Here is a 22,297-nt window from a genome sequence, read left to right as displayed (position 1 = left end):
AGACGGACATCTAACCCTAACCTGACTCTTAATTTAAACCTAACCCAGACCTTACTTGACATAATGTCACGGTTACTGACTAGAGCAGATTTTCCAAAATGATTCTAGTGCAAAGGTTTAAGCTGCTCCACTAAACAATGAGCTCAAAATTTTTTTTGAAACGGCAGCACATTTGCCATGAATCATCCATCCATCACCTGACTGACCTAAGAAACACTGTCATGTCTTTAACACTGATCTATAAATAACCTTAACTCAGCTTGTCTGTCAGCTAACTGTAATTTTACATTGCATTTCACTGCTTCGGTTGTATCTTGTTTTCCAAAGCATTTCAAGCCAAATTGTTTTGTGATGTGTTTGCTTCTGAACATTTCCTATGTAGACCTGTTATCCACACAGGCTGACTATATGACCCGCTGTCTGAATAAGCCAGTCAGTCACTTGAGAAGTGCAATATCAATATAGAATATACTCAAAAAAGGGATGAAACAAGTTAATGGGTGATAATGAGTTCAGATTAATTGCCTAAAACAACAGACTTATTAAATGTTGCAGTTGTGTTTATACATTAGTGTATAAACACACTGTTCCAAGAATACCTTTCTGCCTTTAGTCCTACCATTTTATTTACAACCTTGCCCCTGCATTTGAATAAAACCTTGTGAAGCAAATTCTGTGATTGTCTGTTTCTTTGTTGAATGATTTAGTTAATTATCTGTTTAAAAAAAGAAGAACAACAAAACACAAAAAAGCAATGTGCACACACTGAATTTTGCGGTCACTGTATTTGAATATAAAACATAGCATTTCTCAGTTCACAGAGGTGTGTTCTCAGCCTGGAGGGGCTGCAGTCTTTGTTTGAATTCAACAAAGAATTTAGTTTGGCTGAAGCACCAACATGTGTGTCTCCTGAACTCTCTTTTTTTTGTCTTTTTTTTAAATTATTTTTTTTACCAGCATTTGGTAAATCCTTCAACCTGCAAACACACAACTCTCACCAATCTATGAACATCATTTGCCTGAGGTACCTCTTTAATATCAGGAGTTCAAAATTACTTTAAATAGTCAAAAATATTGCCAGTCTTCTCATACCTCTAAATACAATAATAATACCTACATTTAAATACCATAAGTTACAAAACAGGAGAATGAAAAGCTTCTTATCCACTACTGTACAAAGGCATTCATTAACAATAGCATTAATATCAAGGTATTCCATCTCTGTCATTCGACTGTCAAAGTTAAACCAGAAAGAAAAAAAATGGGTAACTTTTCCCTTTACATGGGTCTTATTCCAGTGTATTAACCTGTGTAACTAGCTACAATATTTTAAGTACAGAATTATGCTGTGCCAGTATTTAATGAAAATCTCTTGATATATAATATAGTTACAACAGTGTAATAACACAGTGCAAACAGGGTGCTCAATTAAAAGGTAAGATCAGCAGCATTTCATGTGACGCTATAGCTTTTTAAAAATTCAGTGGTTTCAAAGGAAGAGATTTTAAGACGCAGTTTTGGATTTTACCAGTACAGGAGCTGCTTTATAAGTGCATGTTTTGGTATAGGATGTTTAACACTATGCGTTAACATTGTGTTGTTACGCATTTTGAATATATATTGAAGAGGTTTTTATTGTTTACCTGCAGACTCGATACTCTATAATAACTATGCAGTACTTTTCGGTGGGTTAATACACAACAATAAGCCACTGCAGGGTGTAACTGCATTCGAGTTATCCATCCATTCATTTACAATGCTGTCATGAGTAGAAAGTTGTCTTATACAGTTCTATTATTATATCATCAGTGTTATATCCTGTGTAAAAAAGATTAGAAACTGAGTACAGTTCTTTATTCACCCGTGAGGAGTGAAAATCTGTGGCCAGCTTCACTGAGGGTGGAGATTTTACGAACATGTAGATGACACTCTATAAGCCCTTCACGATGCACTACTTCGTCCTGACAGGGCTGCCACACAGGTTAGCGGTCAACAGTAGTATACTTTCTGTCGGACGGGGGGATCAGCTGAGTTGCATTTGACCTATCTGCATGAGTCCACTGAGTAGAGTACCTGATAGAGTAAGATAGAGGTGTCGTATAGAGCCTGTCTGGTATTGCTCAGTGTGTGTGTATGCGTGTGTGTTTGTGTGTAGGCCTTGATGTCCAAAAAACAGGGTCTTTCTCTCACAGCACAGAACAAACACACATATTATATACAAACATGTGTCCACGTATATGTGCTTTGAAGGCACACACTATGTCGAAGGTCAGGCCTTGTTGGGAAACACACTCCACACTGAGTTTGGCAGGAAGACAGGTCAGTTGTCTGTGACGGTGGAGGCAGTCTGGATACAGGAAGTCTCATGTCATATCTAACATGGGCACGCGCCCTCTAAAATTTGCGTGGCATGAACAATGCCTCAGGAAGATTCAATACTCATCTAGCATGTAGGATTTTAAATAAGCTGTGGATATATAGCAGTCATTCATTGAAGCAAACTTCATTTCCCAGCAGCCCTGTGTGTCCAGGCTGGGGAGCAGCATTGATGTTTTTCGAGAGCCGTCCTTTAATTCTCTGTTTCCAGTGACACTCCTCTGGCAGCCCAGCTCAAACATGGAACTCTCTATGCAGCACTTCTCTGTACAGTAAGTCACTTTGGATCAAAGCATCTGCTAGTTAGAGGACAATATTTTGGGGGGATTTGGCAGCTTTGGCGCAGTTCTCTGAGTCTTAACAGCAATTATTTCCACATGACTTTCAACATTCCCCCTGGGGGTGGGCAGTTTAGAAAGGAAGAAAAGGGTGTGTGTGTGTGTGTGTGTGTGTGTGTGTGTGTGTGTGTGTGTGTGTGTGATGTTGTGATGCTGCAAGCTGTGCTGCAGCTCTCCCAGTAAAACAGCAGATGGCACTGAGGCACAGTTCTCAAGTTAACTCTTTGTGAGTGCGTGGGTGGGTGGGTTTGGGGGGCAGTTGCAATGTGCCATGACAGGCGTCTCTACAACTGGAGATATCAATTCAACCGAGGTTACGCCTACACCAGCCAATCAGGAGGCAAGATGAGGTAGTCCCTGTGTTGTTTTGAACTACAGGAGTTCCTGCGGTTGGTTGGAGCCTGATGCCTGCCAGGTAAAAATGGGGAGTTAGCTGCCCTTTTTGAGCAAAATCATAATCGGGGCAGTGTAGTGTCTCAGTTTTAATGTGTGTGGGGTGTAGGAGGAAATTCGGGCATGGTGGAGAGGATAAGTGTGGGTGAGTTTGGGGTGTCAAGGTGTAAATTATCATATGGTTCTGTCTGTGAAGATTGGGCAGCGCCGTCTCTAGCTGGCCTCCTCTATGAGCCGAGCCAAGGTGTCTCTGAGCTCCGTCAGCTCAAAGATCTTGCCGTCCAGCATCTCCAGTAGTGTTCGCAGGCTCTTCCTGAAGTTCTCCTGCTCCTCTTGGTTCTCCTCCAGTCGCTGCTCTGCCCCCGCCAGCTGCTCCTCCAGCACACGACCACGCAGCTCCGTCTCCTGGAGAAGGAGAGACAGCATTGTTGGCGGGATTGCGACATTAGGAGGTAAATAATGACAACATGTGCACCTGTACTTTGGGGGACAATCACATGCTTAATACCCTCATCATTCACCTCAAGTTTCTGGGTAAGGGTGTCTTTCTGCTCCATCAAGTCATTCATGTTTTCCAATTCTTCTTTCAACTTTTCCATTTCCTGGAAGTCATAGAAAACAGATTATTATGGCATGAATGTAGGGTGATGTTGAATGAGCCATTACATTTCAGCAAAGGTACTCCACCCTATGACACACACAAGCACACACACCTCTTCTTTATCCCTTAGTGTATTCTCCAGTTCCTCTATAGTTTGGTTGAGTTCAGTCTTCTGGGATTTGATCACCGGGGTTTGGTTGCTCTGGCACTCGAGCTCCGTCACCTAAAAGGACAATATAAATGATCGAGATTTAGATCCACAGGGAGTGATTGTCACAACAGAATCCTATGTTTCATCTCCAAACTACCTCTTCTTTTCTCTCCCTCGTGACAAAACGCATGTCTCCTCTCTGTTTTTCTTCCATCCTCTCATCTTCACTTCACACCATCCCTTCCAAATGATCACACCTGTTTGATTTTAATGAATTAATCACACATGAAAACAAGCATTCCTGTGTCCCAGTCCTCACCCGTTTGTGTAGTCTCTCAGCCTCCTCCTGGTAGGCAGCCAGTTGTTGTTTCCATTGTTTGACGTTGGCTGTGGACTCCAGCAGAGCTGCCGTTAGCTTGGCATTGTTCCCCTTTAGTGCCTCCAGCTCAGCCTCCCAGTGTTTTGTCATGGCGGGGCTGCAGAACACAGGTATGAACAGACTGTTAGATTACCACAACAGGGACATAAGATTAGTGCACATGTTTTTATGTTTTGGATGTAAGATGCGTATATCTGATTAAAGATGTCTGAAAAATCATCAATCAATCAGTGTGAAGTTGTTGTTTATAGGGTTAGGGTCCATCCATCCATCCATCCATCCATCCAGTTATTAATCTATTAGTCTATATTTAGTTGTTTTGTGGTAATGTTGAATCTTTGTTCTTTGTTCTTTCTTTGTGGTCATTACGAGTGCTATTGTGTATTTGCCTCTCTTTGATTGACAATTTGCAGGCAAAGCCCAGGGTCCCACAACCCCTTAAACTGCTGTGCCTGTGCCTAGTAGGCCAAATTCAACCATCCAGGCATGCATGCATCCATCCACCTTTGCTTAAGCACTGAAAGCTGACAAAGGTTGCAGCAGGCACTCAAGCCGGAGGTCGGCACTTTCTGGCCAGTAGCTGTGAAAGCAGCTGTCTGCCACATGAGCTGTAATCTGAGATTATATCCTCAGACTGGCTGGAGCCTAATCTGGTCCAGCTACTCACAGACGAGAAGATGAGATGAGAGATAAGGGAGAAGTGATTGAATGTGATTGAATTTTATGATGGAGGGGCATGTGTGGGAGAAAAAGGCTGGTGGGAAAAATGCTTGCATATGGGCTGGGTGGTCGATAGTTCAGAGTTGAAGTGTAATATTAGATATGTGTATATGCACTCAACTTTCTGGAGGGGAAATTTGTTCTGCTGTGCATCTCCCCTGTTAGATCTGAGCACTGCAGGCATTCATTTACGTAATGCTCACTCCCTGTCTCTCACATAATGTATGACTTGGGCAACAGAATGTATGAGAGACCTGAACGTTGTTGAGTACCGACATCGAGTCAAGTTCCTTTGAAAAGGAGCTCCTACTCCCACATACTTCACAGTAATTCCTCACAGCGCAGGAAACACAGAAAAACACAAAAGGAGCTTAGCTCTCTCAAGGAGTGAAGAGGGTCTGTGTATGACCCATTACAATGTTGTTTTCAGTTTTATTCTGCCCCCTCACTGACACACACACATATATACAGTATATGCTCACACACTGCAGCAGTACTCCACTATGCCATAACACCCACTCTGTGGAGTGTAAAAGAAAGAATGCCCAGATCTAATTCACTCATGACTCCCACGGCACCTTCAGTTCTTACACAACCGCCACCCCCTCTGTGAGTGCAAGTGTGTCTGCGTGTGTGACGCATAGGAGGGAAACGACACTTCATCCTACACATGCACATATCAACTGACACACAACCACTCACTCACATACACACACAGACACACACACAAGGAGCGATGCTGTCACCAAAGCACACAGCCCCGCCAATGTATAAACCCCACACACCAGCTCGGAGAGCAGGAGAGCAAGCGAGACGTCAAGATGTGAAGATGGAGACAAACGGAGAAAGCACCGGAGAGCGATGGAGGGAGAATTAGAGGAGAGAAAAGAGTGCAAGATGTTTTGACACTGGTGTTCATCTTCATTAAATGAACCTGGCTGAAAGGTTTCAGGAGGGCAGTCGAGCACAATTCTGGCTGAAGAAAGAAGAGAGAGGCTAAAGGTGTGTGAGACACATGGAGGGTAAGTTAGCTGCTGCTGTATCACTGAACTGCTGATTGTAATGATGATGTTATTATGTACATAATATGAATGTCTTGTCATGAAGATTTTTTTTAGTTTTTTATAATTTTCAGCTGCTGATCATCATGTAATTTTTAGCCAATTGTGTGATTTTTAACTGAAGAAGCATTATGTTTGTATCAGCTTGAAACTGTGAATACATGTAATATATGTATATATATATATTTAATTCTGTATCTGTCACAAAATATTGCATTTGTATTACAGTTTCTTGTGAACAATATTCTGCAGAATACAGAATATGTCATGACAAGAGACAGCACAAGAACAGATTTTGTGGGGTATTAAATTAATTCTTTATTGCATTTTATTTTCAACTGGTTTTAAATTTATTTGATGTTTTCTGGATTTATTTCTGAATGTTTTTGTGTTATTCTCTACATTTTGTACATGCTGCCATTACACTATGACTCTTGAATAAAACATCAACTCTCTTTTTTGTGTTTTACTACTTCACAATGTTAAGTATAATTATCCTTGCAGGCTCAATAAAGCTACCAAACACAAAACATAACTTGTATGACACTGATGGTTTTCGACAGCCCTCTTGTGTGTCTGCCGCGTCCTGACCGCTGTGCATTGTCAGGTAGGTCCTTCCTCCTCACAGAGCACTTAAAGAAGCAGGGAGCCTGAGCAGTTGCCATGGCAGCACTGGAGGAACGTAGGCGCTCGTGGCACCCTGACGTATGACATCGGCACCATCTCCGTTCACACAAGCCTACCACCAACCCACTGACACACGCCTACATTCTCCAACGCTATTAGACCATTCACATACAGCCAAGGCAGTCCCCAACAAAAGGTCTTCTAATATTCAGAAAACCATTCAAAACGACTCCACTGCAGACCTGCCAAACACGCCTACATCCTTCAATATAAAAAACTCTCTCATAGCCCTGCACACAGCTCATCCTCCTCTGTCTTCATCTGCCCTCTGCACCCACACATACCTGCCCACACAGCCCAGCTAAGCAGCAGTGTGGCGTATATGATATCACCATCTAAATCCAGACATGGCAGAGAGACTAACCAGGACTATCATCGAGGTCTCGTTAAGTATTATTATGTAAGGAAACAAAATATATTTTATTCTTTTTTTGGCTTTTAAATCAACTACAAGCTTATACACCATTACAAAAATGAACAGAAAATATATTTTAACTGCAGTTTGAGGCGCATGAGGCTGATGGAGTTACTGTAAAAGGTGTCATACATGTAAGAGGATGCACACAGTCGGTATTAAATTGAGGAAGAATTATAAGAGAGAAAAGATAGAAAAGGGGTGCATTTTTTAGTAAAATATCTGGACAGTAGCATCTGCCCTTTCTGCATATGCCTCTGAGAAAATGTGAGACTGAGGTTGCTTGTTACGTCCATGGTTGCCATCGCGAATGCTGAGAGTCGACCCTGTCTCCCACGCATGCAGCATTAATAGACACATCGGCAGCAATGCTGCAGCAGGCAGTGGGTGTCCTCTCTACACCCCGCTCTCGCTGCACACTCAGATCTGTGTAGCCCTACAGAGTTCATGATGAAGCAGTAGGGATTTCTAAGCATTTGCACTTGAGCTTTTCACAGCTTTACAGATCTTACCACACTAATAAAAATACCTCTGTCTCCTACGATCTCCACAATGACCTTTAATATCAAAAAATGTTTGAGTCTCCTCTCAGACATCCAAAGTTAAGCAGAAAAGAATGATAATACATAAATAGATTGATTGATTTCTTTAATTAATAAGAATCTCAGCCAGAGAAATAATTGAATGAGTAACACAAGATTACAGAGATTTTACAAATGAAAAGACCTGTGTACAATTGACTACAGGTGACAGTAGATGGGAACATTTCCTCTCCTGAGAAAAAAACACTTCACTCACTCAATGGACTCAAACTGATTGTTCATACCCTCCTGTTCTGTTTATTTATTGTAGTGAGTGTGTGTGCAGTTGGTGGCAGTTTAGGTAGCAGTGACTCATGTACAGACTTTATACAATGCACCTCTCTCTTCTGAACCACACACACACACACACACACACACACACACACACACACACACTCACACACGCACATACACTCTATGTGTCTATCTGTCTTGCTCTTTCTCTGCCTCCCACTACCCACAGTATGTTATATAAGTCTTACATAAATGCTCCATCGACACCTTTTTTGGTGATGAACCTCTCAGCCACACCTCTTCAGAGAGCCATTATACAAATCAAACATATTTACATGGCACTTTGACCTCTTTATCTTACACAATCGACTGTATATGAAACAGTACTGACAATCACAAGGAAAAATGCATTATCAATTTCAGTTTTAAGTCTGCTAACAGGACACAAAGACAGCAGGAATGTATACAACAGTAGTGGTGCATGCATAGAGATATTATTGCATCGCAGTAGGCAAACATAAGACTATATGTGAGTAAAGAATACCAAGCATGCTCAGAATGGACAAAAAATGTACTTGAATGATTCGTCATTCCTGAGAAACACTTAAAATAGCATCTTTTGCTGGTCCAAGTGAAGTGTGTGAGTAAGAATGTCACCGATATAATTCATTGCACCCATATTCCTCCTGACTGGAGCGATGGCACGCTGTTGTTACCTTATTTGTTAGCACTTAACAAACAGGCATCAGGTTTTGTAAAGAGGACCCTCCCTGTTGCTGACCTGCATTCGGGCTCTTTTTTTTCGGAAGTTTGTGCCTGAACATTTATTTTGTTTTGCGTAGTTATGATGTCGCAGTAGTCAGGACTGAATGACATCCCTATCAGAAAGAGCAGACACGACAAGTCTTAAACTGCTCCCTAGAGAGGAAAAACACGAGAGAGCAGCAGTGAATAGAGGGAGTTCACTACCATGCTGACATGCAACGTATATACGTAGGTGCACGTAGACAAAAACAAAGACATAGAAAAGAGAGATATATATCTGTGCTTCAGAAGAACAGAAAAAAAATAATCTATGTTTGTATTGTTTGTGTGTAATATGTTTGTGTGAGTGTAAGGTCAAACTGTAACATCAGTAGTAAACATGTCAACAGAGGACAGTGAACACATCATGATGCTGGATGTACCTGTGTGCAAAGGCCAGTGCGTTCTGCGCTGGCCCTGGAAGGGCGTCTGAATTGGGAGTCGTGTCACAGATTTCATCTGTGCCGTTGATGTTTTCCATGGGTGGAGTCACAGGGGTCAAAGGTGACGAGAGTTCGCCTCCTGGGGACTCCTACATGTGAAACAAAGTTGTTCAGCTGTTACTATCACAAAAGACGTCAAATAATCGATCAAACAGCACTGAAATATCTTATATTATTCTTATTAATTCTTATTATTATTCACTCAGTTAGTTGTGATTATAAGGCAAGAAACAATTGTTTAATTTTGAAAGCTCTGAACTTCAGAGTCAAAATTTAGACATTTGTTACATTTCCCGATAAATATCTGTATGATTATTATGTCACTAATTTAAAATAGTAATAGTTAAACCTATAGTAAGTTCACAACAGCTTTAACATCTGATACATTTTAGTTCCTAATGGTGCCTGGTTGCTTCCAAAAAAACAGCCTCAGGCGTCGTTTAGAGGAAATAGAGAAGGACTTGGTTGTATTTTGATTGAGCAAAGATAGACACCATAGCTGAAGTAAGACGGAAGAAAAGATAGAAGAAAGATAACTCAATTCGTTGTTTACCCTATAAAACTTCAGCACCAGAGTCCAAGGTGATGTCTTAAAATTTCTTTATTTCTTTATCAGATAAACGGACCAAAACTCAATGATAATTCATTTACAATGACTAAAAAATGAGACTGACAGCAAATCCTTAAGAAGCAGGAACCAGTGAAAGTTTGGTGTTTTTTTCCTTGAAAATTACTTAAAAAATTGTTTTCAATTAATTTGTGTCAAATTTTTAATTAACTAATCATTTCATCCTATTTGGAAAATAAAATAAATTGGACCATCATTCCCCTATAAGGAGCAAACATGAGAAATGACAGAGGTGTGTTTGTGTGTTTTCAGAGGGGGTGTAGATGCTTTCTCTCACACTCATAAAGCTCTTGCTATGGTCTTAGTGAGCAGTTCCACATGCCTATAGGCTAGTACATCGTTTAGCATAGCTCTGGGAAATTGCAGAATTACAGATGATTGCTTATCTTTATATCCCATGCAACCATATAATGAAACAAGAGACAAATCATTTAGCTGCTGCACACACATAAAACAAAGCTATTAAGACTTAGGGTTTGGGTACAATACAGTAGCACAATGACACCGACTGTATGTCTCTAATGGACAAGAAGGAAGTGAGAGATAAGAGGAAGATTATGGCAGGGGTTAAATTTTGCGCTCCATTTGTATTAGTATACCATTTAATATCTGTTCATGGTGCACTTCCACTGGGGTCTGGCCTATTTGAACCAGCATATAGTATAAGCTCTGTGTTTTCTCATTTTGTTTAAGTGGAATAATTTGTGTTTTCTAGTTTCCTTAGAGGAGAGAAATGAGAGGATCTGTAGGTTGGAAAGAAAGCCAGCAGGCATGTGGGTGAAAGTGACAATCTGTAGTGAAACAGAGCAGACAGCTTCAGTGGACCACTGCAGGCTTGTAGCAGGACGCTGCAGCCTCGACTGTTACCACCACTTTCACCACTACAGTGTGTCGGTGGCCAGAGCACATGCAGCCTTCAACCCCTGATGAGAGGGAAGCTGTCCACTTGGCTTCATTAAAAACATTCTCTCATGGGAGGCACTGTAGCAAGGTACTGTAGCATTTCAGCCCATGTGGGCCAAAGCATTAATAGTACAAGTAATAGACCACAGTGCAGCAGGGGGCTGCTCCTCTCGCATCCATAATGAACGGATGAGGACATGAAGCCTGTTAACAGCCTTTAGATTAAAGAACAGATTTCTCTTGGGATTCTCCTCTGAAACAAGCTAATTTTCTCTCAGACACAGTTACACATGCCCTAAAACACTATGTTATTAGAAATCCCACACAAACAAATACTTCACATACAGGCTAATTATGTTCTCCAATTAATGGTGGGTTCACAGACAGCTTTGTCCTTTTTTTAATGTATAGGGTGGATACATACAGTGAAAATTATACCATAATGATGTATATTATGTAAGGGCTGTATTCCTAACCTATTTTTACTTGTACTTACTAAATTATGATATAAATTATATATAGTATATATTTATACAGTATATGATATACGTATAAAACAAAATGCATTTTTAAAGATAAAATTTGTGATTTATTACCTATTGTCTGGTTGGGACTTTTCACATTTCAGATGTCTCTAAATTAGCATTTCTGCCAAACAGAAATTTGCCCTCTAAATAACTCTTCATGGCCTAAGCTGCAACATTAGATATTATTTGACAAAGAAAAAGCTAAGAAAAGTCCAAAAAGTGAATATAAACTTTTGTAGCACAATTTGTTTATTAATTACTTTTTTTCTTTCCTGCCTCATTTATCATCTCACAACCCCTCATATTAATCTTGTGACCCATTGGGGGGACCATGCCGCCAGGGGGCCAATGACTGGATTTAACTCTCTAACTGCATATAAACTAGCTCCAGTTCGAACAGCTACACCTGTGCTGCTTACGCATAGATGCATCATTTTTAGCATTATATGATGTAGTAATGAGTCACACGAGACATTTTTTACAGAACCAGTACTTTTGCTTTTGATATTTTTAGTACATTCTGTTGGAAATACTGTGTGTTACTAGCGAGCCGTCTTAGTTTCCTGTTTTAAAACGGAAGCCTTGCTAAACCCAGCAGAGCCCAAGTCACAGTACTACACCCATCAGTGTGAGTGTTTATTGGTCCGGTGCAGAGCAGTGTATTGTAGTTGTTGTTTGTTTACTCCCTTTTGAGCTGAAGGGAACCCTTTTTCTTTGTTTTCTCTGGTCATGTATCACCAATTTCAAAAATATTTGTGTCTTTCTACTACACAGACATATCAGAATACTTCTACTACTGGCATTAACATTTCTGAAACATTCTCTACTTAAACATATTTTTGTATCTATTTTCTGTTATCTTATTTTATGAATATGCCCCGATGCCTCCTGTGATAATCACTCAAACGAAAAATCACTCTTAAACATCGCAGTCTACTCTGACAAAAAGGTTAGGAATTGGCAGAGTTAGGATAGTGTGAACGTACCTGAGAGGGAGACGTGGCCATCTCCATCTTTTCTTGACTCTTCTCTTTAGCAAGCCGTGCTGCTTCTTTATACTCTGCAAATTTCTCTGCAAACTGGACACAGAGGACAGACATCAGCATGGACTGTAATTCATACGATAATGTGGTTTAATCTGTTCAGTAAAGCCATACGTGCATGGACCCACACACACACACACACAAAGAACAGTGTGTAATAGGTCAACGGTGAAGCCAGGCCAAGGATAGGGGAAAGCCGTTGCCAATAACAACCCACAGTTGAACTTAGAAAAGAAGGCCCTTACCCATAATGTTTCAGCAGAAACACGAGCTAACTAGGTCACTTTTTGTAACCTGTATACATGTACACACACATACATACACAGCAAGGTAGACTGTGACTTTGTGTTTTCCTCGTTGTGTTTTTTGCCTTTAATCAGAAGTTGTCAGCAGCTGAAGTGGATCTCTGGGGTTATTTTAGTCGAGAGTAAAGATACATCCAGCCAGCCTGAAGCAGTAAGGTGAGCTCAGCTGAGGGGCTTTGAGCAAATATAAACACAGATACACGGAAGCACATATCCCCAATGTCCCTTTAGGGTGTGGTTCATCGCCGACACTACTCCCACAGTGTTGCAGAGTAATTTAGAGCTACAGAGGGCTGAGTGGTGAGGAAATCAAATTGACAACTCTGCTGGAGCCGGTCTTGTGTCTCTCATTAGTGGCAGACACAAATAACTCAATATCATTTCACTTGAGTGCAATATTATAGTTCTGGTACAGTTATCTAAATGCAGTGGTTCTCGGTCTAAGTGCTGCAGGGGTGGTGGAACTGCAGTTATCTGAGAAGTAAATCTGATTATTTCAACTTTAAACCACAGGAAATACTTCATATTATTAGTAGTATTAAAATATTTTTTTTTTATTAGTATTTATTTAATGACATCTGAGTCTCCTTAAAATTAAGATATATTTTGCAAGATAGACCTTAGAACAAATTATATACTGTATGTGTAGTACAAGACTACAACAACACAGTTCAGTTGTATAGTACTTCTCATGATGAATAAATTAAACTTAACCAATATAAACCAATATGCAACATTTGTGATTTTTTAAAGACTGGAATTGGGGGTTTTATTGTAAGAAGGAGGAGAGAGCACCTGACGTGACCACCTTGAGGTCATTAGTCATTGTTATCAGCCTGACTCCTGACATCCATGACTCCCTGACACAGGGGACGTGTGTTTCTGTATGTGTGTGTGTGTGTGTGTGTGTGTGTGTATGTGTGTGTGTCTGTGTAATGTTCCAACAGTGGAGATGGATGCTGGGAGCCTCCCCAGTTCATGACAGAGCATAATTATACTGCAGAGGAGAGAAACCACAACTTGCTCACACACAATCACATGCACAGACACACAATTGAACACACAGGTATACATTACTTTCACAAAGAGAAGCTATAGCAACTAGAAGAAAAATAAAGTTGAAATGCTGTCCTCTCACAGGGACTAGCTGAGAAAAAAAGCCACCCTGTGATTGATGTTAAAAGGTTTACAGTAGATTGGGTTTGTGTGTGTGTGTGTGTGTGTGTGTGTGTGTGTGTGTGTGTGTGTGTGTGTGTGTGTGTGTGTGCATGCGTGCGTGCGTGCATGTGTTTGTACGGGGGTGGTACCTTGGCTAGATGATGCTCAGTGGAGAATCCCAGGCCATAGACAGTGTTCGCTCGACTGTCCGCCCATTGGCCAAACTTCTGTGAGGTCTTTGTGAACGTCATGTTCGGACTGATGGTACTGTTGATTATTGCCTGCAGGATAGAGGTAACCCACTTAATACATATTGAATCAACTTTATCACTGTAGTGTGTTTAGTGTGTGTGTGCGGGTTTGTGTGTGTGTGTGTGTGTGTGTGTGTGTGTGTGTGTACAAGAGGGGATCAGCTGAAGAGGGGGAAGGAAATATTTGCTTTTTGTATGTCTGAAGTATTATCATTATTAATCACATCACATTTTCTGATGCACACATATGAAACATTATATTGTTTTTGTATGAGGGACATACAGTTTACACATTAAAAGCTCAGCTGCATCTGTACTTTCATTTTTTGTAACTATTGATATTAGTGCCCTGAAAGAGTGTCTCTCAGACTCCCCAATCAGTACTGCAGTAGTGCCAAAATCGATAAATCACTTGATAGAAAATGTAAACATTTTGATTATTGTTTCAGATATATATCAAGTGAAAATTTCAACATTCTTTGCCTCCAGCTTCTAACTGAATACAGTATCACTTGGATTTGGACTGGCGGTTGGACAAAAAAGTCCCTTTTAATGTATCACCTAGGGGTTCTGGGTAATTGTGATGAGCATTTTACACAGTTTTCTGACAATTTATAGACTAAATGACTAATGACTAATCTATTAATCAAAATAAAATATACAGACTAATTGCTACTGATTTGCTCCTGAAAATAAATAAAGACAAAGTATAGTTTTAGCACTATACTTTATCTGAACAAATGGTACTGCGTGAGAGACAGGGAATGCCTGAGAGAACACTATATATATTTCTGGTCAACAGCAGCAAAGGCTCAGACCCACCAACACAATAAAATCTATGGTTGTAAAGCTAGAATAATGCTGCTAAAATGACTTTGAAAGCCTTCAGTGAAGGATTCAGCGATCAGCTCTCATCAGCTGTACCTAAAGAGCAACAGTCAGACATGAGCACATGTATACACACATGTAGTGAAGACAGAGCGGCAAACAGTAATGTCTGATGTTGTCCAAAAACTAAAAACACATCAGTAGGACACAGCACTGGTTGACATTTGTTATTACAATATTGCATAGTTATGAACTTTGGCATGAAGTTCATTGTAATAACCAGGTTGGGCAGTGTGGATTATTCTGAGTCCTATTTCTGCAGATTTGTTGCACTAATGAGTATTTACGCTCATTAGTGCACCAAATCTGCAGCTGAAAATATTTCTCAACAAATGCATTATTCACCCTAGTTTGAGTAATGTTTGCTAAAAAACTACAGTTGAGCTGTTGGAAATGAGTGAGCCTTTTTAAAAATTGAAGTTTAAATTCATGACTATTTTCTGAAGCTTTACATCTTCGGTAGACGCCAATGGACTTGGACTTAGTGTAACTGACAATGTTAGTGTGGGTCTTTTCATAAGATTTTTTTACAATAAGAAATAAATAGAACATCTCAACCCTTTATTTACATGAGCCAAAATAGAAGGCTGCCTCTTATGTAATTCCACATCCTTTGTTAAATAACACTAATGGAGAACAAATTCATGACTGATTAATTAGCAGTGTTGTGTAATGGTTGACATTCTGGTTGGCATCAATAATTAATGATGGGTTTGGGAAGGGTAGCAGTCAGTGAGTGTGTGTGTTACACAATAGTTGAATTAAGTGTCCAAATATCCAGTGTGTTCTGGGGTGCTGTATGATGCAAAGGTTACTTAATTGACCATCAGAGATGGTTCACACATACTTGTTGATCACTACGTGAACTTGCGTGCTTACATCAGTTCTTCACTTTTCCCACCATTTTTATTTACCTGGCTTCACACCTTTCTCTCTTTGCCACCAGAGTTATTTCGCCTGCCACACACTCATCTCACTCTGTCATCTGTTTCTCTCATTTAGCCTCACCCCTCCCCTCTCCATAACTGGCGAGGAGTGTGCATGTGTGTGACTGAGCTGTTCCTATAAAGAAACCTGCTCTGCCTTTGGTCATGCCGACCTCTACCTCGATTACACCATGCCCAGCAAATATATCCCTCCTGGATCTCTAACAAGAATATCCCGAGACATAAAGTGTGGACTCTGAAGTCTGTCACACACAGACATACACACACTAATACAGTGGTTGCATGCATTCACACATTGAAACATGAGCTGTCGGTCTTGGGACAGACTGCAACGCTGAGCTCTTTTAAGACGTGTTTGCACATTAGATTCCAGTGTAGAGTTTATTTACACCATTAACACTCAGTAGATCACAGTACCATTAAAACAATCCTGGAAGACTGTTTGAATTTTTACGAACAAAATGATTGCAGATGAAATCTATGATTTGTGTGCAACAGACTGTGAAAGGTGAACAATAGCAATCAGCTGCTCACCTTGGTGCCATCCAGGCTGATGATGCGGTAGACATTGCGCGTACTGTCGTAGAAGTAGGAGACAGTGACGGCATGCTTGCTGGTAGGCAGCCAGTTCTTCTTGGTGTTGGGATCAATCTGGAAGACATGGGCCCGGGTGCTGTAGATGGGCTGCTCCCTAAAGGGGACGAAGAAGAAGTTGTGAACCTCTTTGTGCCGCAGTACCAACGTCTCACCGAGCCCACCGCCAGCAACGAAACCTCTGTTGCCCACGGGGGAGTCAGATCGCCCTGGCAACCGTAATACCAACTCGCCATCCTCCATAGTTACACCACAGAAAGAGAGGCTGTGAAAGGACAACTACACATGCTCATTGTCTTGTATAGATGGAAGACAAGCTACAGTAACTTAACCTACAAACTTCAGCAGAGTTCCCACGGACACCTAAAGTCTACACTTTCCCTCATACATTGTCTCTCTACTTGTAAACCACCACACTTAATGCAGGCAGCTACTCAACAGAAACTCGCTCAGTCTTTCTCTCTGTGTAAGTCAGCGGCGTGTCTCAGTGCTCTGATATGGGAATGCCTGCAGCACTGAGTGAGGGTCACACAGGGGAGCACGGGGGGAGAAAGGAGAGGATTTAAGGCTAAATATAGACAGTAGGCCATGGTTAACTACCAATGACACACCCCACAGAGCTGCAGTTTCCACACAGACACTCATAATACAATGTGCACACATAAACATGCACACACCGTGGCACAGACGTGGTGGAATTACAAATCTGTGTTTATGTCTCAGTGTATATATGGATTTGTGTCTGGTAGCCTGGATCAGAAGATGATCAAAACTCCATGATGGGCGAAGACTTAATTCCTTATTGACCTTTATGTGACACTCAAACCAGAGTTAGGATTCCACCCTATTAATATTGGTCATTATACAAGAGTCTTGTTTGTTTTTTGACTAGCCATTAACCTGTCAGTCAGGCGTCACCTTCACCCTTCCTCCATTTATCCTTCACTCCTCGGTTTGCTCTTACAATGCCCTCATATATTCCAGCATTGTTGGGGCTTCTTGGGTAATATCTACAGTCAGTACACACACACACTCAAAGCGCAGGGTGCAGAGGGAGATATTCTGGGCTGGCAGTGCTGGCAGAGCAGGAGATAGAGAAGTGCTTACACTGCACTGAGGGGGTGATGGGGGACATCAAAGGCTTGCTGTATAAATGAATATTAAAATTCAGCAGCAGCACCCCTCCTGTGTGTGATTAGCCAAGACTGGGAAAGAAAGAAAAACATGGAGACAGGGAGAGAGAAAGAGAGAGAGAAGTTAGACAGGAGCAGAAAGAGAATGATGGGGAATGTGGAGAGTATAGGAAGTCAGAGAGTGAATCTGGGATGATTAATGTCGCTCCACAAAGCTGCTTGTGGAGTGCTGTGCGCGAATTATCATAATCATCGACAGCAGTGTAAGTGGCGGAACTGTGAGTCATTTTAGCTCCCTCCAAGCACACATCACACAACCACGGCCTGTCCGTATGATCTGTGCAATAGCCGCTTGGCAACTGGCAACGTTTTTCATTGCATAATGTGATGGAGCTGTGGCAAATGTTGCGCTTCTTGCTGCTTGATTGTGTTCGTACCAAACACTGCAACATTCTTGCGCTTTGAATTTTACATCAGTGTCTATGCCAAAGAGTTTTGTTCCAAAATGACACCCACCACCAGTTGTCAAAAAAAGCAATACCTACTCCTACAACCAAACTTTTAAAAGACAGCAAAATAAATGATGGAATGACTAAAGTCGGATGCTGCTTTCTGACAAAAATACTTGACAATTTCTAACATTTTGCCTCCTCAAAACCAGGCAGATCCATAACACGAACAGCATCAGATCCATCACACATGCTCCCACTACAGTGTTTTCTAGACTGATTCTGGTCTGAGCCTATAGCCTTACCGAATTACAGTTATGGGATTGCAAGGAGGTCAATTCAGAATGAGTTGATCCTCTTGCACTCTAGCGATGAACTCCGGCAGTAGCATGTAGGCTGCATGGCAGCTACACAGATTTAGCAACAGGGATGCAACAAAAGCAGCAGGGAAAGGCTTACGATGCTGCCTGTCTTCCATCAGTGCAATAAAGAAGTGCATACATGTGAGTGAATGTAAAGAAAAGCTTCCCACCCCAGTATGAGAGGGTTAACATGTAAGTATAAGTACAAAAGTATTACCACCTTGCTTACCAAGGGGGTAATTTCAGTGGGATTCGAATGAGTGGTAAAGGCGATGTTGGAGGAAGGAAAAACACAGAGGAGGAAGAGGAAGGGGAGGACGAGGCGTTTAGCATGCAAAGTGTACTGCATGACACAAGGGCAGATGATAGAACGTGAATGTTAAAACAGAGAGAGAAGGCGGGCAGAATGAGAGACGGGGGGAGAGTGATGGAGTGAGAGAAGAAGGGAGGGAGGGATGAGGAGAACGTGGAGGAGGTGATAAATGTAGGTGAGGAAAGAGTGCTGAGAAGATGAAGAGAGTGGGAAGCTCTAAACTGCTACACAGTTTGTTATAAACAATTACATGAACTATGGCTGTGCTGCTAAAATCTTAACTTTCAGAAACGTAAGAAGAGTTAAAGCACGGTAAAGTGTCAAACAGACACATGAGCAGATTGTGTGCCTGAGACTTTAGCTGACTTCTGTGGGAGGATGATGATGATAATAATGAATGGATGGATGGCGTATGAGCCATATCAAGAAAATAAATAGGCAGACAGTATGTTTTGTTATAGTATAATATAATAAATAACACAACTTTTTACTGCTAGAAAAAAAAAAGTAACATCTCTTCTCTCAGAAACAATGTCACCATTGACAATTCACAGCCTAAATCGTGAACAGTTTCATTGGAACAATCTTCTACAAAAGAAAGAGACCCAATGAAAACTGTTTATAGTCACGCCTGTAGATTATTATTTTCATTTACCACAACTTGTAATAGAAAATGGTGTAAAAGGTGTAAAAATAAAAACAAAAACAAAAACTTCCTGCATGGCTTAATATCGCTGTTTGTTGTATCCTGTAATCAGAGTTAACATATCCTTTAAAACGTGTTGAGGTATGGCACACACTTCAACCCTACACATGTTAACATAGGTATTGATTGTTGAACAACACAGCACCAAGGCCTGCAGGGCATTTCATATGAACATACACACACGCAAACACACATTTCTGCAGCTCCAGCAGTGGCAACAGGTGTTGTCAATGGCACATCTTGCGCTTCAGGGGTTTGATGCACAGATGTGAACACTCTTCAAGTCACACTGTGTAGCCAAAAGCCAAAGCTTACACATACACACACACAAGCACGCACACACACACACACACGCATGCGCATCATTTTATACCTCAAATGGCTGTGTTTTATTTTCTACTTCAGTGTGTCCCCTTTAACTGTGCAGCTGCCCCTCTTTCTGTAAAAACTAGTGAAACAGAAGTGTAATGAAATGGTCCATCTCAGGAGACCTCAATTTTCCCCTGCCACCTCTACCTCTACCTCCGCCCCGCCTCCCTCTTAAAGTTGTCCTTGAGTTTTTCATTAATTCAACAGAGTGGAGCTTGAAGGGAAGTAGATCTTATTTAAGCTAGAGAGAGGTCATTAATGAGAGAGCTCCCTGTTGCTCTATCTTCTGGCAGCAGCTTGGATGACCTGAGAATTTCCTGTAAACACACTCTTGCTTACGTACACCCACACGAAGAAGCAAAGACAAAGACATGAAGAGAAACTAAGTCCATCTGTGCATTGATTGTATTTGCCCAAGGAAGCGAGAGCACACCAGAGAGTGTTGATAGGCATCTCCAGTTCTCATCCAGCCCAAGTGTTATCCTCTGTGCCATTATCATTAGAGGTGTAAGTGGCTTGGTATTCTGCCACGAGGCCCGGAAGTGAAATATGACTCTGTCTCTGCTGTTACTGCTAGATGAGCAGCCAGACAACAGATCTGCACCTATGTACGCTTTTATCTCATCTGCACCTGCACGTATTCGGACTTTAATACACACACTGTATGCAGCACAGTGCTTTGAATTACAGTTTACAATTTATCCCACTGTAGATCAATTGAGTCATTGAGTCAGTTGCATAACAGTAACTTAGTCACCAGTATGGCAAAGCCCAGTGGAGAGCTGAAACTGAGTGGGAGACTGCTGAATGATGTGCTGCCCACACTGTAGGAGGGCAGAGTGGGCGCCTAGGAGGCCTCCAGTGTATTGTAAATAGTTAATGCAGGAGTTTTGGCTGATGCCTTGAAATCACACCACGCCTGTGCCATATTGTTAACCTCCTGCTGTGCAATTAATCACAATGAACTGCGGGAGACAGCTGTTAATGGACGGCAGGCTTGGTGGGGGAAATGGACCGCTGAGCGCAGGGTTAGGGGACATGCAAATGAGCAGTGCTGTGCACAGGCAGATATCTCACTGATGGGTGCCTGTTGTTGAGGCTGTGTAAGGTAGCAGCCGGTCAATGTGCTGCCATAGAGACAGGAAGCCACTTTCTGTCACTGGAGTCTTGTGCAGCGATTGTCGTTGTAGCTGCTGACATTCCCCAGCTTCTGACATTATACTGACTGTTCCCAAACCTTCTCAAGAGCAGGAACCAGATCTGGATGTACAGAGCCCAGATCTGTGTTTGAGAATATTTGAGAAGAAATGCTCTTGTTACACATGCCTTCTGTCAGAATTACATAACTGTCTGTAATGTAGGTGCGGAGTAAACAGTAGGACAGAGAGACCTAGAAAAAGCAGCATCTTTGATCACTCTCTCATTGTTCTAGTGCAATAAGCTCTGCTTTCATTTTCATCAACCCCACAGGAGCCACAGGCAGTCCCACTTTGAGAATCACACCAGATTAACCCACTATTTTGATCCTTAAAGTTTGATGATGGGGCAACTTCTGCACCAGCATTTGTTTGTCAGCATGTTGGGCCTAACGTGTAATTTCATTTTACCTGGGCATCTTCTGAGGGGTGAGAGGCATCAGTTGCTTCATTATGTGTCTCAGAATATGTGCAGCACATCAAGGGTCAGCACTCGATCACACGTCAGACAGCACTACCTGAACTATCCATCAGATTTATAAGACGACATATAAGACAGAGAGGTACATTTTAACGCACACACCCGGTTCATTATTGTGTTATGTGGCTCTCATGACGGGGAAGTTCATACCCTGTGAAGCAGCTGATGTGAATGCAGAAGGGAGGGAAATAGGCAAGTCAGCCTGTGGGCTAATAATCACACTTACCCCATTGTTGTGGATGACATGAATAAGCCGACACCTGACCACTGATCCTTTTCGCTGATAATAAAAACGAGTCTCTCGGATTGGCTGCTGCGTATGAAGGTCTTCTCTCTACACGACAGCCTTCAATGTATCACCGTCGGTGCGTCTGCAGGAATTTGATGACAACTGCTCCATTCCCCTCCGCTGTCACCGCATGAAATCACGCATACGTGTCGCTCTGCACATGGCAGGGAAAGCAGATCTTCTTCTCGTCCTTTGGCGTTGAGGGCTTGGTGATGGAGAAGCAGCAGTTTTAGCAGCGCTGTGGGAGATCCAGCGCAAAGCCCAATGGAGATCCGTCAGGCGCCCTATGTCGTGTGAATTACAGATCCGAGCTGGAAGGGTGGAGAAGCCTTGCTGCCTGAACTGGGAAAGACAACCCTCATTTAGCCAGTAGATAACGCACAGCATCACACTGTCCACCCGCGTCTCTCTCTCTCTCTCTCTCTCTCCCTCTCTCTCTCCCTCATTACCATAGGCTCACATGCTACACCCCCACTCTCTCGCCCAGACTACAGCTATTTCACAGCTATTCCACACACTCACTATTACCAGTGCGGCTCTGTAATGAAGCCGATCTCTCATGTGGCTCTAGG

At 41.8% G+C, this 22,297-nt stretch overlaps 1 protein-coding gene across 2 annotated transcripts; it reads right to left on the bottom strand.

Moving 5' to 3' along the window:
- Positions 1 to 766: 766 nt before the first annotated feature.
- homer1b (homer scaffold protein 1b) lies at positions 767 to 22,228 on the bottom strand. 2 transcript variants are annotated; one of them, XM_084360963.1, is made up of 9 exons: positions 21,663 to 22,228; positions 16,368 to 16,524; positions 13,897 to 14,028; positions 12,228 to 12,320; positions 9,124 to 9,272; positions 4,179 to 4,335; positions 3,821 to 3,931; positions 3,629 to 3,709; positions 767 to 3,512 (listed from the first exon to the last, which is right to left on the bottom strand). In XM_084360963.1, exons 1-9 carry the CDS (start codon positions 21,680 to 21,682, stop codon positions 3,321 to 3,323), a joined length of 1,092 nt encoding a protein of 363 aa, XP_084217089.1. In that variant the 5' UTR covers positions 21,683 to 22,228; the 3' UTR covers positions 767 to 3,320. The 2 variants fall into 2 exon arrangements, with proteins under 2 accessions (XP_084217089.1, XP_084217088.1); XM_084360962.1 differs by lacking the exon at positions 21,663 to 22,228 and having other exon boundaries at positions 16,368 to 16,904.
- Between the last annotated feature and the right edge of the window lie 69 nt (positions 22,229 to 22,297).

The sequence above is a fragment of the Pagrus pagrus genome (genome assembly GCF_965226575.1).
Source record: "Pagrus pagrus genome assembly, chromosome: 8".
Classification (NCBI taxonomy): domain Eukaryota; kingdom Metazoa; phylum Chordata; class Actinopteri; order Spariformes; family Sparidae; genus Pagrus; species Pagrus pagrus.
The sequence above is the reverse complement of the archived record's forward strand: the minus strand, read 5'-3'. Positions and strand labels throughout refer to the sequence as shown.

Coding starts and splice junctions, on each gene's coding strand:
- homer1b (XM_084360962.1), bottom strand. CDS start 16,670: ATGGAGGATGGCGAGTTGGTATTACGGTTGCCAGGGCGATCTGACTCC. Junction 12,321..13,896: donor CTGAGCATCATCTAGCCAAG/GTACCACCCCCG, acceptor CTCTGTGTCCAG/TTTGCAGAGAAATTTGCAGA. Junction 4,336..9,123: donor GCACTGGCCTTTGCACACAG/GTACATCCAGCA, acceptor TGTGTTCTGCAG/CCCCGCCATGACAAAACACT.